This window comes from Dendropsophus ebraccatus, chromosome 8 (genome assembly GCF_027789765.1).
Source record: "Dendropsophus ebraccatus isolate aDenEbr1 chromosome 8, aDenEbr1.pat, whole genome shotgun sequence".
In the NCBI taxonomy this organism is placed as follows: domain Eukaryota; kingdom Metazoa; phylum Chordata; class Amphibia; order Anura; family Hylidae; genus Dendropsophus; species Dendropsophus ebraccatus.
Genome location: NC_091461.1, coordinates 99,080,663 through 99,095,424, shown reverse-complemented (window position 1 = coordinate 99,095,424; position 14,762 = coordinate 99,080,663). Strand labels below are relative to the sequence as shown.

The window sequence follows — 14,762 nt, the reverse complement described above, 5'->3', positions numbered from 1 at the left end:
TAACACACCAGATGACACAGCGCTTTCTTCTTTCTCCTCTTTACTGGAACACATGTCACTTTCAGTCTGCAGATTACAGATGTGTGCACCCTTCTCAGTGGACAGAGGCAACATGGTGGCCAGCTGATGGTATGACAAGCAGTGAAGTCTAGTGAGCGAGCCCCATCCAACAAAGAGTAGATGTAGGAGTAAGGTGCAGACTATAGGGTGGGGGGCACAGGAGCTTACACAGCAGGACCACCCCCACCATCTGAAAACAGCAGGGGGAGGGCATGATGGACAACTCCAGTTCTTTCCCCCTTCACTATCAATACATATATACACAGTTTTTGGATTTTTGTACAGTAGAGCCAAAGTAAAGTATAAATATACAAGTCCCAAAGTAAGAAGAGGCCTCTGGGGCTAGGTCTGATGGACCACAACGTCACAGGCACCTCTGCTATAGGAGCCCCCGCTGCTCATGTGACCTCTGGTGGAATGTAAACGTGACGGCAGCATCCCAGGCCGCCACCAACACTGGGTCCTGCAGACCACGCTTGTCAGCACAGTGATTCCACTGTGACAAGTCCGAGGTGCAGTCCGTGCCTTCTGGGGGAGGCCGAACCTGCCGTCCATTCACACAGCGACGGCATCGGAACCTAATAGAAAAGAAAGAAAAAAAACAGGACTCAGCTCCAGAAACAACATAACACCAATAACCTCCACCCCCCCTTCCAGATGCAGCACTCACCGATCATGGGTGTCACTGGTTGTCTGCTCAGTGAGGGTGAAGAGCTCCTTCAGTTCTCCGACAGAGAAGTGTCTCTCCACATCCTGCTCCTCATCCACCACACAGCTGCTCAAAGCTTTCTTATGAGTCTGACGCTGGAAGATCTTCTCCTCAATGGTCCCAGTCTGGAAAGAAGACAACCATGAATACCTGGTCTGAGAACATCCATAAGATGCAGATGCAATGAGTAAACATACCGAGAGCAGACGATAGATAAAACACATCTTCTTCTGACCGTCCCGCCACACCCGGGCCATCGCCTGTTCATCATTTGCCGGGTTCCAGTCTGGATCAAACATCACCAATCGATTGGCTCCTATCAGATTGAGGCCACATCCTCCAGCCTTACTGCTCAGCATGAAGATAAACTCTGGGCTCTAAGGCAGACATGAAGGACATAAATCAGCACAGAGGAATCCCCACAATAAGGCCAATCCCCCCAGAACCAACGCTGTGACGACATACCGAGGGGCTGTTAAATCGCTCCACGATCTTTGCTCGCTTCTTAATGGACATTGTTCCATCAAGACGAACATATAAATACCTTAAAGGACAGAGAAGATGAGACAATAGAACACATTAATGTAGTGCAGGGTTAATGGATCCCAGCCCTCCTGGCTCACACATCACCCCCCACCCCAGGGGTACATAGTGGGGACCCTGCTCACTGAAGGAGAATTATGTACCTTCTCAATCTACAAAGTTTCTCAAACAGGTCGAGTGTTTGGGTGTAGTTAGAGACCAGGACGACTTTGTCATTGCTTGTGCTCCGGGTTACAGCCAAGATATAATCCAGCACCAACATTTTACCTGGAAGAGAGAGCAACATCGGTCACTGGATTAGACAACACTGGTTTGCTTCTCCAGTAGGCACACATTCACACCACCCACCTGATAACTGAGGCTCCACAGACTTGGTGCTGTACCCAGGGGGGAAAAGACTTAAGGCTCCCTGAAATCCTTCCTCCTCCTCCACACACTTGTCGTAGATAAGAGCAGGATCTACACAGAATGAGACATTGTGTTATATTGTGGATGGTGACATGTTCCTACCATCTCCCCCAGGATTACTCACGGTTACAAAGTTTCTTCAGTGAGGTGATGGAGGATAGCGAGGAAACACTCATCTTCCCGGACGTCAGCTCCTCCACGGGTTTTGCTTGCTTCAAGAATAGTTTGTACAGCTCAGATTGTAGAGGAGTCAGTCTGCAGAAAAAAACATGAAATAATGAAACCTGAGAAAACATACATACACTGCTGACACTAACCTGGTGAGAATACATACTGTTACTGCCAAGCTAGTGAGAAAACAGGCCTACTTATGATGCCCACCACCAAATGGGTGAACAAACTACTACATACACAGCAGAAACCAACCTGGCAAGACCAAATAGTGGCTGTTGAGAACACAGACCTACATACACTACCAACACCAACCTAGTGAGAACACAGATCTAAGGCCCTATTACACAAACACAAACTGATCTGACAAGATTCTTGAAGCCAAAGTCAGAAATGGATTTGGAAATAGAAATCTCAGTTGTTCCTTTATGACCCGTTCTCTGTTTATAGTCTTTTTCTGGCTTTGGCTTCAATGATCTATCACAGTACTTCTCAATTCCAGTCCTCAGGCCTCACCAACAGGTCATGTTTTGAGGATATCCCATACAAAGAACTCCTGTGATAATACCTGATGCACTGAGTATAATTATATCACCTGTGAAATACTAAGGAAATCCTCAAAACATGACATGTTGGTGAGGCCTGAGGACTGGAATTGAGAAGCTCTGATAAATTTGTGTGTGCAATAGGGTAGTTACATACAGTGCAAACAGACCTACATAGGCTGCCATCCCTATGCCAGTGACAGTAAACACCTACATACTGCCACCACCAATCTGACAGGAATACATAATGCCTCTGCCAGCAGACTTACATACATATGCTGCACATACTGTCGCCAGCAACTTGGTGAGAAGACTTACCTGCAGCAAATCACCTGCTCGATCTTGACAGGAAGATATTTAGAGAGGATGTCGGACGTCCTTCTAATAAGACATCTGAAACAGAGAAATTTTCCACAAGGTTAGAATCACACTATTGTTCCATGGTGAGTTTTTCTGGCTCAGATGTTAGCCAAGAGTCGATGGGGAAGCTAAAACACTGTACCCACATGATGGTTTTGTGTTTATATTTTTTTTAGGGCATTTTGTGTGTTTTTTTCCCACCTATAGACTTCTATAGGTGGGTAAAAAAGGCCATGTCAATATGGATATTGCCTTTTTTTATGCCCCCTTTTCCCAATTCTTCAAAAGAAACCCTGGAATCACATAATCAGAGTCACATGACATTGTTTCTTGTCACTTGGCAGGGGTAGCTATATCCTGTATTTACCGCCCACTTGGCAGGGGTAGCTATATCCTGTATGTACTGCCCACTTGGCAGGGGTAGCTATATCCTGTATGTAGCGCCCACTTGGCAGGGGTAGCTATATCCTGTATGTAGGGCCCACTTGGCAGGGGTAGCTATATCCTGTATGTAGCGCCCACTTGGCAGGGGTAGCTATATCCTGTATGTAGCGCCCACTTGGCAGGGGTAGCTATATCCTGTATGTAGCGCCCACTTGGCAGGGGTAGCTATATCCTGTATGTACAGCCCACTTGGCAGGGATAGCTATATCCTGTATGTACCGCCCACTTGGCAGGGGTAGCTATATCCTGTATGTACCGCCCACTTGGCAGGGGTAGCTATATCCTGTATGTAGTGCCCACTTGGCAGGGCTGACCAAGGCCCTTGAGTTCTGGCTACTTGGCAGGGGTGTTCAAGTGACCAGAAACCATAGCAGCAGCTTCTAAGGAGATATAACAAAACAGAAATTGGCTGCCTGGGATATGATGCAGCTGTTATACCATGCCGATCCTTGATCTGTTTACACCAGACACAGCCTCCCCCTTTAATACAATACAGAAGAGGTTAGACCTGTTCACAACACTGATGAGCTCCTTTAGCTTCTCCTCGCCTTTCTCACGGTCAGCTGGACTGGCGTCTGCATCTCTCCCCTTCAGGATGGGAACTTCAAACCTTTTCTTAAACTCCTGGGCTGTTCCTGTGTCCAGAGGGGTGAGACCAAAGTAAAGTGATTGACAGGACATGAAGTGTCTGCATCATACATAATAGGCAGTGCCCACTGCCCCCATCTCGTGCCGATGTATCATCTACAGCAGTGTTTCTCAACTCCAGTCCTCAAGACCCACCAACAGGTCATGTTTTGCGGATATCCTATACAGCGAACAGCTGTGGCAGTTGCTGGTGCACTGACTATAATTATATCCCCTTTGAAATCCTCAAAACATGACCTGTTGGTGAGACTTGAGGACTGGAGATTAAAAACACTGATCTAGAGGATCAGATGCCACTCACCCAGAATCCCAGCATTGACAAAGTGAACCAAGCTGAAGTATTCCAGGAGGTCGTTCTGTATTGGGGTACCAGATATGAGGACTCGCCGTGGGGTGTTCAGCTGGTTCAGTGCTTGGTAAGTTTGGTTCTCAGAATTCTTCAGCCTGTGACCCTGGAACAAAGTAACACGTCAGACTATGGGCATTGTGTCTATATAGTCAGGTGACCACAGGCCTCAGCCCACTCCATCTTGTCCATGCTGCCCAAAATGTTGCTGTATTTTTTGTCTTCCCTGGCACTCACCTCATCACATATGACCATTCCTACACTCCCCTTGTGAAGGACCTCAGCATGTAGGCGGAACGTCTCATAGGAGATGATGAGGATGGGGGAAGGGACCCGCAGCCCCCGCTGATGCATGAAGCCAGCTGAAAAGAAGTGTCCACAGTGTTAACAGGTGCATCACCAGAGTCATGTAATGGTCCACCAGTCTCATCAGATCCCAAGTTTACCTAGTCATGTTATACTCTCCTTAGAATGACGTGATGTGCCCTGCCCACCCTCACCCCCTCTAAGTCATGTAATACTGTCACTGGTGGTGAGGTCAGTATGAGAAAACTTACCCAGTTTGTGGTCAATCTCATCCTTGGATCCTCCATCGATGGCCAGCGGCTGAATTCTGCCCTGCAGCCATTTAGCCACCTCATTATACCAGTTCTTCACCAGACTGGAGGGACACACCACCACTGCCTTGTCTATCTCTGGCTTACAGTCGGGACTCTGCCTGAGGAGGGTCCACATCAGAGTAATACACTGCAGGGTCTTCCCCAGTCCCATTTCATCCGCCATAATGCAGCCATGACTCCCGGGAATACGCCGGCCGGTCACACATTCCCACAGGAACTTCACTCCCTGCAGAATCCCCAAGATGAGAATACAATAAAACGTTATAATACACAGGGCATAAGTCTGAGGACTCCGATACTTAGAGAACACCCAGGCAGATATCCCTACAGGGTGTCCCCCAATCCTTACCTCTCTCTGATGGGGCCGCAAGATCGCCCCCAACACCGGATCCACCACAACATGAACTGGAATCTTCTCTCTGCAAAACAAAAATACAAGAAGTCAATGAACTCAATGTTCACTATATCTGGAGAGTGGTGATGTCACCTACTGTATAATTTAATATATAACATTATTAGTACCTACTTGTCTACTTTTAGTTGATCATGTGCACTTAAATTTGGGGGGGTATAAAGAACCAGCGCCCCCTCCTGGTCAGGATCATGCAGTGCTCTTCGTACTCCGGCTTTTTTGATACCCAGCGCCCGCAGGCCCAAACCTCCTGTACAGCAAGGAGCAACAATCATCATAAAAAATATAGCAGCAGGGTTAGGGAACCTTGGCTCTAAATCATGCCTGGACAGTGCATGCATGATGGGAGTTGTAGTTTTGCAACAGCTGGAGAGCCAAGGTTCCCTACCCCAGGAATATAGGAACAAATGTTTAATGCAGAGCAATAATCATAGGGCTGATAGATGAGGATGCAGCATCTGCACATTCATCACTCACCCTTGTAGTCTGGTATTGGCACACGGAAGGGTCTGGATAATATACTGCGGATAAAAGCCTCCTGCAGAGAGGGAGATTGAAGGAGGGTGAGAACATCATACCCACAGACTCGACAGTCTGCCAGTGATGTGACCAGTAGGTAGGCCATAGGTGCCAGCCCCCCCCCCCCGCCACAGGCCCATATCTAGGTCCCCTGCGTTACTCACATGTTCCCGGCTGTCAAGGCACATGGGTCGGTTAGTAAGTGGCTCCAGAGGTTTACGATACGGTGAGATCCAGCTCTCCGGACCAGCGTCATTGCCGCGTTTCCTTTTTGGCGTCTGTAACACATTTCACCCGATTACTTACAATGTCTAAGGTTTGAAAAGTCACAAGATCATCCGACATCACTCACCGCCTCCTCACGCCATTCCTCATCATCAGATGATCCGTCCCGGCTCCTCTTGGCCAGTTGGCTGGGGGCCAAACTTCTCCTCTGAAAACAAAGATGGCAATTTTAGCATAAAATATTAAAAGTCCTACAGGTCAGACATGGCAGCCACCCACCTCTGTGAATATGCCACTCCTCCACCCATGGGTTCATCTGCTTTACAGAAAGCTGAGTGACCCCACTGGCCTGAGCCAAGAAAAGGCCTTCCAATATAATGTATGGGGCACTCACCATAACATCTGATGAGGGTCCTCAGTATAGTGTATAGGGCACTCACCACAATATCTGAGGTTGGTCCTCAGTATAATGTATGGGGCAGTCACTATAACATCTGATGTGGACTCTCAGTATAATGTATGGGGCACTCACCATAACATCTGATGGGGGTCTTCAGTATAATGTATGGGGCAGTCACTATAACATCTGATGAGGGTCCTCAATATAATGTATGGGGCACTCACCATAACATCTGATGGGGGTCCTCTGTATAATGTATGGGGCACTCACCATAACATCTAATGGGGGTCCTCAGTATAGTGTATGGGGCACTCACCATAACATCTGATGGGGGTCCTCAGTATAATGTATGGGGCACTCACCATAATATCTAATGGGGGTCCTCAGTATAGTGTATGGGGCAGTCACCATAACATCTGATGGGGGTCCTCAGTATAATGTATGGGGCAGTCACTATAACATCTGATGGGGGTCCTCAGTATAGTGTATGGGGCAGTCACCATAACATCTGATGGGGGTCCTCAGTATAGTGTATGGGGCAGTCACCATAACATCTGATGGGGGTCCTCAGTATAGTGTATGGGGCACTCACCATAACATCTGATGGGGGTCCTCAGTATAGTGTATGGGGCACTCACCATAACATCTGATGGGGGTCCTCAGTATAATGTATGGGGCACTCACCATAATATCTAATGGGGGTCCTCAGTATAGTGTATGGGGCAGTCACCATAACATCTGATGGGGGTCCTCAGTATAATGTATGGGGCAGTCACTATAACATCTGATGGGGGTCCTCAGTATAGTGTATGGGGCACTCACCATAACATCTGATGGGGGTCCTCAGTATAGTGTATGGGGCAGTCACCATAACATCTGATGGGGGTCCTCAGTATAGTGTATGGGGCACTCACCATAACATCTGATGGGGGTCCTCAGTATAATGTATGGGGCACTCACCATAACATCTAATGGGGGTCCTCAGTATAGTGTATGGGGCATTTACCATAACATCTGATGGGGGTCCTCAGTATAATGTATGGGGCAGTCACCATAACATCTGATGGGGGTCCTCAGTATAGTGTATGGGGCAGTCACCATAACATCTGATGGGGGTCCTCAGTATAGTGTATGGGGCACTCACCATAACATCTGATGGGGGTCCTCAGTATAGTGTATGGGGCACTCACCATAACATCTGATGGGGGTCCTCAGTATAGTGTATGGGGCACTCACCATAACATATGATGGGGGTCCTCAGTATAGTGTATGGGGCACTCACCATAACATCTGATGGGGGTCCTCAGTATAGTGTATGGGGCACTCACCATAACATCTGATGGGGGTCCTCAGTATAGTGTATGGGGCCCTCACCATAACATCTAATGGGGGTCCTCAGTATAGTGTATGGGGCAGTCACCATAACATCTGATTGGGGTCCTCAGTATAGTGTATGGGGCAGTCACCATAACATCTGATGGGGGTCCTCAGTATAATGTATGGGGCAGTCACCATAACATCTGATGGGGGTCCTCAGTATAGTGTATAGGGCAGTCACCATAACATCTGATGGGGGTCCTCAGTATAGTGTATGGTGGTACAGGCCCTTAGCATTTCATCTGACAAGGGTCCTGAATGTAGTGTATAAGGGGACGGGGCCGTCACCATCACATCCTTACCATGGTGTCTGGTGTGCAGGCGCAGGGGCCCTTACCATGGTGTCTGGTGTGCAGGCGCAAGGGCCCTTACCATGGTGTTTGGTGTGCAGGCGCAGGGGCCCTTACCATGGTGTCTGGTGTGCAGGCGCAGGGGCCCTTACCATGATGTCTGGTGTGCAGGCGCAGGGGCCCTTACCATGGTGTCTGGTGTGCAGGGGCCCTTACCATGGTGTCTGGTGTGCAGGGGCCCTTACCATGGTATCCCGCTCAGGCTGCCCGGTATCTCTCCTCCATGGTCTTCGCAGTTCAGATCGAGTTTCCCGCGCCCGCCCGGAAGCCGCGTGCAGGTTGGGAGTTGTAGTTCTTTCCCTGCTGGTCACCAGTCAGAACAGCGCTGCTTGGACTACACTTCCCAGAGATGCTGTGCGGCGGAACGCCCCTGTACGACAGCACGCGCCGGAGCTCGTTACTAAGGAAACTGCTCGGCTTCTCCTCGATCTCCTGTGTCTGTCATGCATGATGATAGCTGGGAGCACGGAGCGGTCAGTGATGGGGTCTATAGCTCCAGAGGCTCCTCCTGCCCGGTCTGTCCGTGTCTGTGATGGCGGGTAAGTGGGTCCCCTGCTATGTAGAGCAGGACATGCCATGTCAGAACCCCGGGCCCCTGTGTGTAGAGTCGGACACCCATTTTCAGAGCCTGAGGCCCCTGTGTGTAGAACTAGAGCCAGTCATGCAATGTTTTCTAGTGGGACTGTGCCTGACCTCCCTGATAAGTGTACCTTAGGACACAGCCAAGACCTCCCTGATAAGTGTACCAGAGGACAGAGCCTAGACCTCCCTGATAAGTGTACCAGAGGAAACAGCCTAGACCTCCCTGATAAGTGTACCAGAGGACAGAGCCTAGACCTCCCTGATAAGTGTACCAGAGGAAACAGCCTAGACCTCCCTGATAAGTGTACCAGAGGAAACAGCCTAGACCTCCCTGATAAGTGTACCAGAGGAAACAGCCTAGACCTCCCTGATAAGTGTACCAGAGGACAGAGCCTAGACCTCCCTGATAAGTGTACCAGAGGACAGAGCCTAGACCTCCCTAAGGAGCAAAACAAAGGACTAAGCCTAGACCTCCCTGAGGAGTGCACAAGAGGACTGAGCCTACAGTCATGGCCAAAAGTTTTGAGAATTATACAAATATAAATTTTTACAAAGTCTACTGCTTCAGTTTTTAAAATGGCAATTTGCATATACTCCAGAATGTTATAAAGAGTGATCAGCTTAACATCAATTACTTGCAGTCAATATTTGCCTAAAAAATGAACTTTATCCCCCAAAACACATTTCAACATCATTGCAGCCCTGCCTTAAAAGGACCTGCTAACCTCGTTTCAGTGATTGCTCCATTTACACAGGTGTGGGTGTTGATGAGGACAGAGCTGGAGATCAATCTGTCATGATTAAGTAAGAATGACACCACTGGACACTTTAAAAGGATGCTGGTGCTTGGCATCATTGTTTCTCTTCTGTTAACCATGGTTATCTCTAAAGAAACACGTGCAGTCATCATTGCACTGCACAAAAATGGCCTAACAGGGAAGAGTATTGCAGCTAGAAAGATTGCACCTCAGTCAACAATCTATTACATTGTCAAGAACTTCAAGGAGAGAGGTTCTATTGCTGCCAAAAAGGCTCCAGGGTGCCCAAAAAAGACCAGCAAGCGCCAGGACTGTCTCTTAAAAGTGTTTCAGCTGTGGAATCGGTCTACCAGCAGTGCAGAGCTTGCTCAGGAATGGCAGCAGGCAGGTGTGAGTGCATCTGCACACACTGTGAGGCGGAGACTCTTGGAGCAAGGCCTGATCTCAAGGAGGGCAGCAAAGAAGCCACTTCTCTCCAGAAAAAAAATCAGGGACAGTTTAGACCTCCCTGAGGAGCGCACCAGAGGACTGAGCCTAGACTTTCCTGAGGAGTGTACCAGAGGACTAAGCCTAGACCTCCCTGAGGAGTGCACCAGAGGACTCAGTTTAGACCTTCCTTAGAAGCATACCAGACGACTGAGCCTAAACCTCCCTGAGGAGCGCAACAAAGGACTAAGCCTAAACCTTCCTGAGTGCACCAGACGGTTGAGCCTAGAACTCCAAGATGAGAGCACCAGAGGACTGAGCCTTGACCTCCCTGAGGAGTGTACCAGAGGACTGAGCCTAGACCTTCATGAGGAGCGTACCAGAGGACTAAGCCTAGACCTCCCTGAAGAGAGCACCAGAGGAGTGAGCTCAGATTTCCCTAAGGAGTGTACCAGAGGAGTGAGCTCATACCTCCCTAAGGAGCGTACCACAGGACTGAGCCTAGACCTCCCTGAAGAGAGCACCAGAGGAGCGAGCTCAGATTTCCCTGAGGAGTGTACCAGAGGAGTGAGCTCAGATTTCCTTGATGAGTGTACCAGAGGAGTGAGCCTAGACCTCCCTGAGGAGCCCACCAGAGGACACAGCCTAGACCTCCCTGAGGAGCGCACCAGAGGACTGAGTCTAGATCTCCCTGAGGAGCACACCACAGGACTGAGCCTAGAGCTCTGTGAGGAGCACAGCACAGGACTGAGCCTAGATCTCTGTGAGGAGCGCACCACAGGACTGAGCCTAGATCTCCTGTGTCTGTCATGCGTGATGATGGCTGGGAGCACGGAGCGGTCAATGATGGGGTCTGTAGCTCCAGAGGCTCCTCCTGCCCGGTCTGTACTTGTCTGTGATGGCGGGTAAGTGGGTCCCCTGCTATGTAGAGCAGGGCATCCACTGTCAGAACCCCGGGCCCCTGTGTGTAGAGTTGGACACCCATTGTCAAGAGGCTGGGGCCCCTGTGTGTAGAACAAGAGCCAGTCATGCACTGTTTTTTAGTGGCACCAGAGGACTGAGCGTAGACCTCCCTGAAGTACGTACCATAGGACTCAGTTTAGAACTCCCTGAGGAGAACACCAGAGGACTGAGCCTAGACCTCCCTGAGGAGCATACCAGAGGACTTGGTCTAGGGTCCAGTGTAGATGGACATAATCCCCCTATAGACATCCAGGACCCTAGTATATCACAATAGAATAGCCAGTTGTTAGCGCTGTGTCCGCACTCCTGACATCTATAGTCCACTCCATACTGCTCTGCTATGTCTTTTGCTTCTCTCTGGACGTCGGTGATCCCCTTGTGGGATTTGCTTTTTATTTTTATATTTCTTTCGGTCATTGCAGCCAAAGCATATGATTAGTAATATGATCATTTTCCCATTTGTAATGCTATGGGGTCTGCGTATCCCAGGACAGCGCTTTTACTGACCGCCATAAACCACCCGCTCACCCCTTCACCTCTATTTTTACAATTCACGTTGCTGTTGTATAGCAAATCCCAGTGGTTCAGTTATCCAGAGGATGGAGTCTTTCCTCAGATCAGATGTCCTACTTCCTGCACAGCCGACAGTATGGGCATACGTTTCAGCAGCACCAGCCACCGCGATGATGGATCCAAGTTGGAAACTTAGTGTTTCCCCATCATCTCCCTGGAGTTATCGGCCTTGAGTCATTTGCTCATCAGTGTCTCAGTGCTCATACAGGCTGCCACCCAGCTCTTCTGAACCAACAATCTGTCCCTCCCAAACCACTTGTACCTTCGGATAGCTGCTTTTAATCCAAGATCTGTCCTGGGGTCCGATCGGCAGGTGATGCAACTATTGTCCTAAAAAACTTGCGTCCCTGAGTCAAACAGCCGTGGCTTGGAATATCTGTGCCCTAACTTTGCACCACCCCTCCGTCCCTCCTCCCCACCCTCTTCATCATTAGGAATGCCCCTAGAACATTTTCTCCTGTCTGAACATTGCACAGGTGCCTTAACGATCCAGCCCATGTGCCGTGCTGACACGGGTTATGAATAGAAGAAAATCTGCCTGGAGAATTCCTAATGATGAGGAGGGACAGAGAGGGTGTGCCAGCCTAATGCATACACAATCTAGGCCAAATCTGAACTGACCAACGGTCATCGCCCGCGGCACCCGACATCTTCTATATCGCTCATTCAACTCTGCTATATCGCTCATTCAACTTTGCAATATCGCTCATTCAACTCTGCTATATGGCTCATTCAACTTTGCTATGCCGCTAACTCAACTCTATGTCGCTCACTCAACTCTGCTATGTCGCTCATTCAGCTCTACTATGCTGCTCATTCAGCTCTACTATGCCGCTCGCTCAACTCTGCTATGCCGCTCACTCAACTCTGCTATATTGCTCACTTAACTTTGCTATATCACTCATTCAACTGTGCTATGCCGCTCACTCAACTCTGCTAGGTCGCACACTCAACTCTGCTATGCCACTCATTCAACTCTGCTATGCCGCTCACTCAACTCTGCTAGGTCGCACTGAACTCTATGCCGCTCATTCAACTCTGCTATGCCGCTCATTCAACTCTACTATGTCGCTCATTTAACTCTGCTATGGCGCTCATTCAACTCTGCTATGGCGCTCACTCAACTCTATGTCGCTCACTCAACTCTGCTATGTCGCTCACTCAACTCTGCTATGTCGCTCATTCAGCTCTACTATGCTGCTCATTCAGCTCTACTATGCCGCTCGCTGAACTCTGCTATGCCGCTCATTCAGCTCTGCTATATCGCTCATTCATCTCTGCTATATCGCTCATTCAACTCTGCTAGGTCGCACACTCAACTCTGCTAGGTCGCACACTCAACTCTGCTATGCCGCTCATTCAACTCTGCTATGCCGTTCATTCAACTCTGCTATATCGCTCATTCAACTCTGCTATGCCGCTCACTCGTTTTGTTCCTTCCTCACCTTTTAAGCGCCATAGCGCTTTTATTTTTCCACCTACAGGGCTCGTTGGGGTGTAATTTTTTGTGCCATGATCTTTAGTTTTTATTAGTGCAACAAGAGTCCGACGCACACCAGCATAAAGTGAACAGTGGTTTATTCCATCAATAAGGTGCAGGATACAACTTTTCAATTCACTCCAGAATCATTTTCAAGTTTTTATCAGTGTCACATTTGATGGGAACATGTGCAAGAGTTTAATTGGCTATTAATGCCCATTCCCTAGCCTGTCTCAACTTTATTTTAGAAAGATCCCACCAATGGGCTGCTGATGTGTTGCTAACACCCTAAGAGGGGCAACTACCACCCAAGGGACCTATCCTGTCTACGTCTGGGGTGACCGCATTCTACAAAGTTGTCTTTAGAGAGTCTTTCAGCTTTCCGGACTATCCCCAGTAGTTGGCAAAGAGCAGTTAAAGCTGAAGTAGCCAACTGAACCTTCACTCGATCTAAGATAATCTTGAGGGATTAGCTATGCCCAGTTGTTCAAGCTCGAGGCCTTTGTTCCGGGATCTGGCACTCTGTGTTCTCTTCTGACATGAGGCGGTATGGGACCCAGGGAGGGCTTACATCACTAGCCCTAGCTAAAACCACCTGGCCACCCTGGGTTACCGCAGATAGACATAACAATCACTCTTTCATGTCTTCCTAATTAGTGTTAGAATTCCCTGCAGTCACTTTCATGCCTCCCACCCTAAAACTAGAATGTGCCAGTGTTACTTCTCCTTTCTGGAGCTGATTCACATTACTGTTTGAGGAACTATTGCAAATTCCAATGCCTATGTCTGTATCCATGTTTTCCAGGACTCTCTAGGGCTGCAATCAACCTCTGCAGCCACGGGAAGTCAGATGCAAAGGATCCAGATTTAGGGTGCGTTCACACCTGCAGGATCTGCAGCAGATCTGCAGCAGATTTGATGCTGTGTTCAGTTATTTAAATGAAATCTGCTGCAGAAAATCAGCTGCAGATCCTGTAGGTGTGAACACACCATTATAGAATGTTCTTGAACCCTGACAGTCTGACAGACGCCTTTTTCCCAGCTATAGAGTGAGGATTCAGTCACAGAGTCACCTGGGCTTCATAAACATGCACAGTCTCTTCTCTCTCCTGTTCTGGATACCTTATTGTGTTCAGTGCAGAATGTCTTTTCTTTATGGTTTGCAGCAATGGTGTTACATGGGATAATCCCATATTGGTTCTGATTATTCCATCACATCCAGTCTACATTATAGTCCTGACTATGGCGGTCACTTTTCTGTGTGGGCCCCCTGCCCCATGATTAATGGCGCCTCGACTCCATCCACTTCTAATTTTCGGATCCTTTTTAGCATCTTTATACGATATTTGCAGGCGATGAACTCTCATTTACATATTCCAGTAACTTTTGTTCCTGACAATAATATACATGGAAACATGTATAATTGTTGTAGTGCTGGCCCCGACGCCTCCATAATTCCCTTTCATAACATTCATCTTATCCTGTTCTCGGTCTGGGTTTTATTGGAATGCATCAGAAAATCACTGTTGTCCCTGAACCGACAGATGGGAAATTAATTTTCGCTGCTTTTGTGAAGAAATGGAATTACACTAGTGAAATGCGGCCTCATTGTGTGTATGGAAAAGAGAAGGATGATTACAGGGGAACGTGAGGCAACTGGAACGTGACTGGCTGCGCCTGCACAATGGGCTGATCCTGTCTGTTCACTGAGAAAAGCTGTGTTGTAGACATAGGAGATGGGGCAGAAGGTAGACAATAGGGGGTTGGACCGATATCCCAGCAACACCCTGTCCCACCATCTTAGCAGTGACATATCCCAGCAACACCCTGTTCCGCTATCCCA

At 48.6% G+C, this 14,762-nt stretch overlaps 1 protein-coding gene across 2 annotated transcripts; it reads right to left on the bottom strand.

Annotated features, from left to right (window-relative positions):
* Positions 1 to 23: 23 nt before the first annotated feature.
* On the bottom strand, positions 24 to 8,422 carry RAD54L (RAD54 like). 2 transcript variants are annotated; one of them, XM_069979354.1, is made up of 18 exons: positions 8,323 to 8,422; positions 6,138 to 6,218; positions 5,950 to 6,063; positions 5,744 to 5,804; positions 5,381 to 5,516; positions 5,204 to 5,273; positions 4,792 to 5,080; positions 4,472 to 4,596; positions 4,190 to 4,340; positions 3,749 to 3,875; positions 2,755 to 2,829; positions 1,845 to 1,975; positions 1,661 to 1,771; positions 1,456 to 1,579; positions 1,235 to 1,313; positions 967 to 1,146; positions 731 to 894; positions 24 to 638 (listed from the first exon to the last, which is right to left on the bottom strand). In XM_069979354.1, exons 1-18 carry the CDS (start codon positions 8,323 to 8,325, stop codon positions 440 to 442), a joined length of 2,220 nt encoding a protein of 739 aa, XP_069835455.1. In that variant the 5' UTR covers positions 8,326 to 8,422; the 3' UTR covers positions 24 to 439. The 2 variants fall into 2 exon arrangements, with proteins under 2 accessions (XP_069835455.1, XP_069835456.1); XM_069979355.1 differs by lacking the exon at positions 8,323 to 8,422 and adding an exon at positions 8,090 to 8,162.
* Between the last annotated feature and the right edge of the window lie 6,340 nt (positions 8,423 to 14,762).

What these genes read in the sequence shown, in the direction of transcription:
- RAD54L (XM_069979354.1), bottom strand. An exon ending in GCCTTGACAGCCGGGAACAT is followed by an intron (nt 5,805 to 5,949) that starts GTGAGTAACGCA and finishes CCCTCTCTGCAG; the next exon opens with GAGGCTTTTATCCGCAGTAT. An exon ending in TGTGGAGCCTCAGTTATCAG is followed by an intron (nt 1,580 to 1,660) that starts GTGGGTGGTGTG and finishes TCTCTCTTCCAG; the next exon opens with GTAAAATGTTGGTGCTGGAT.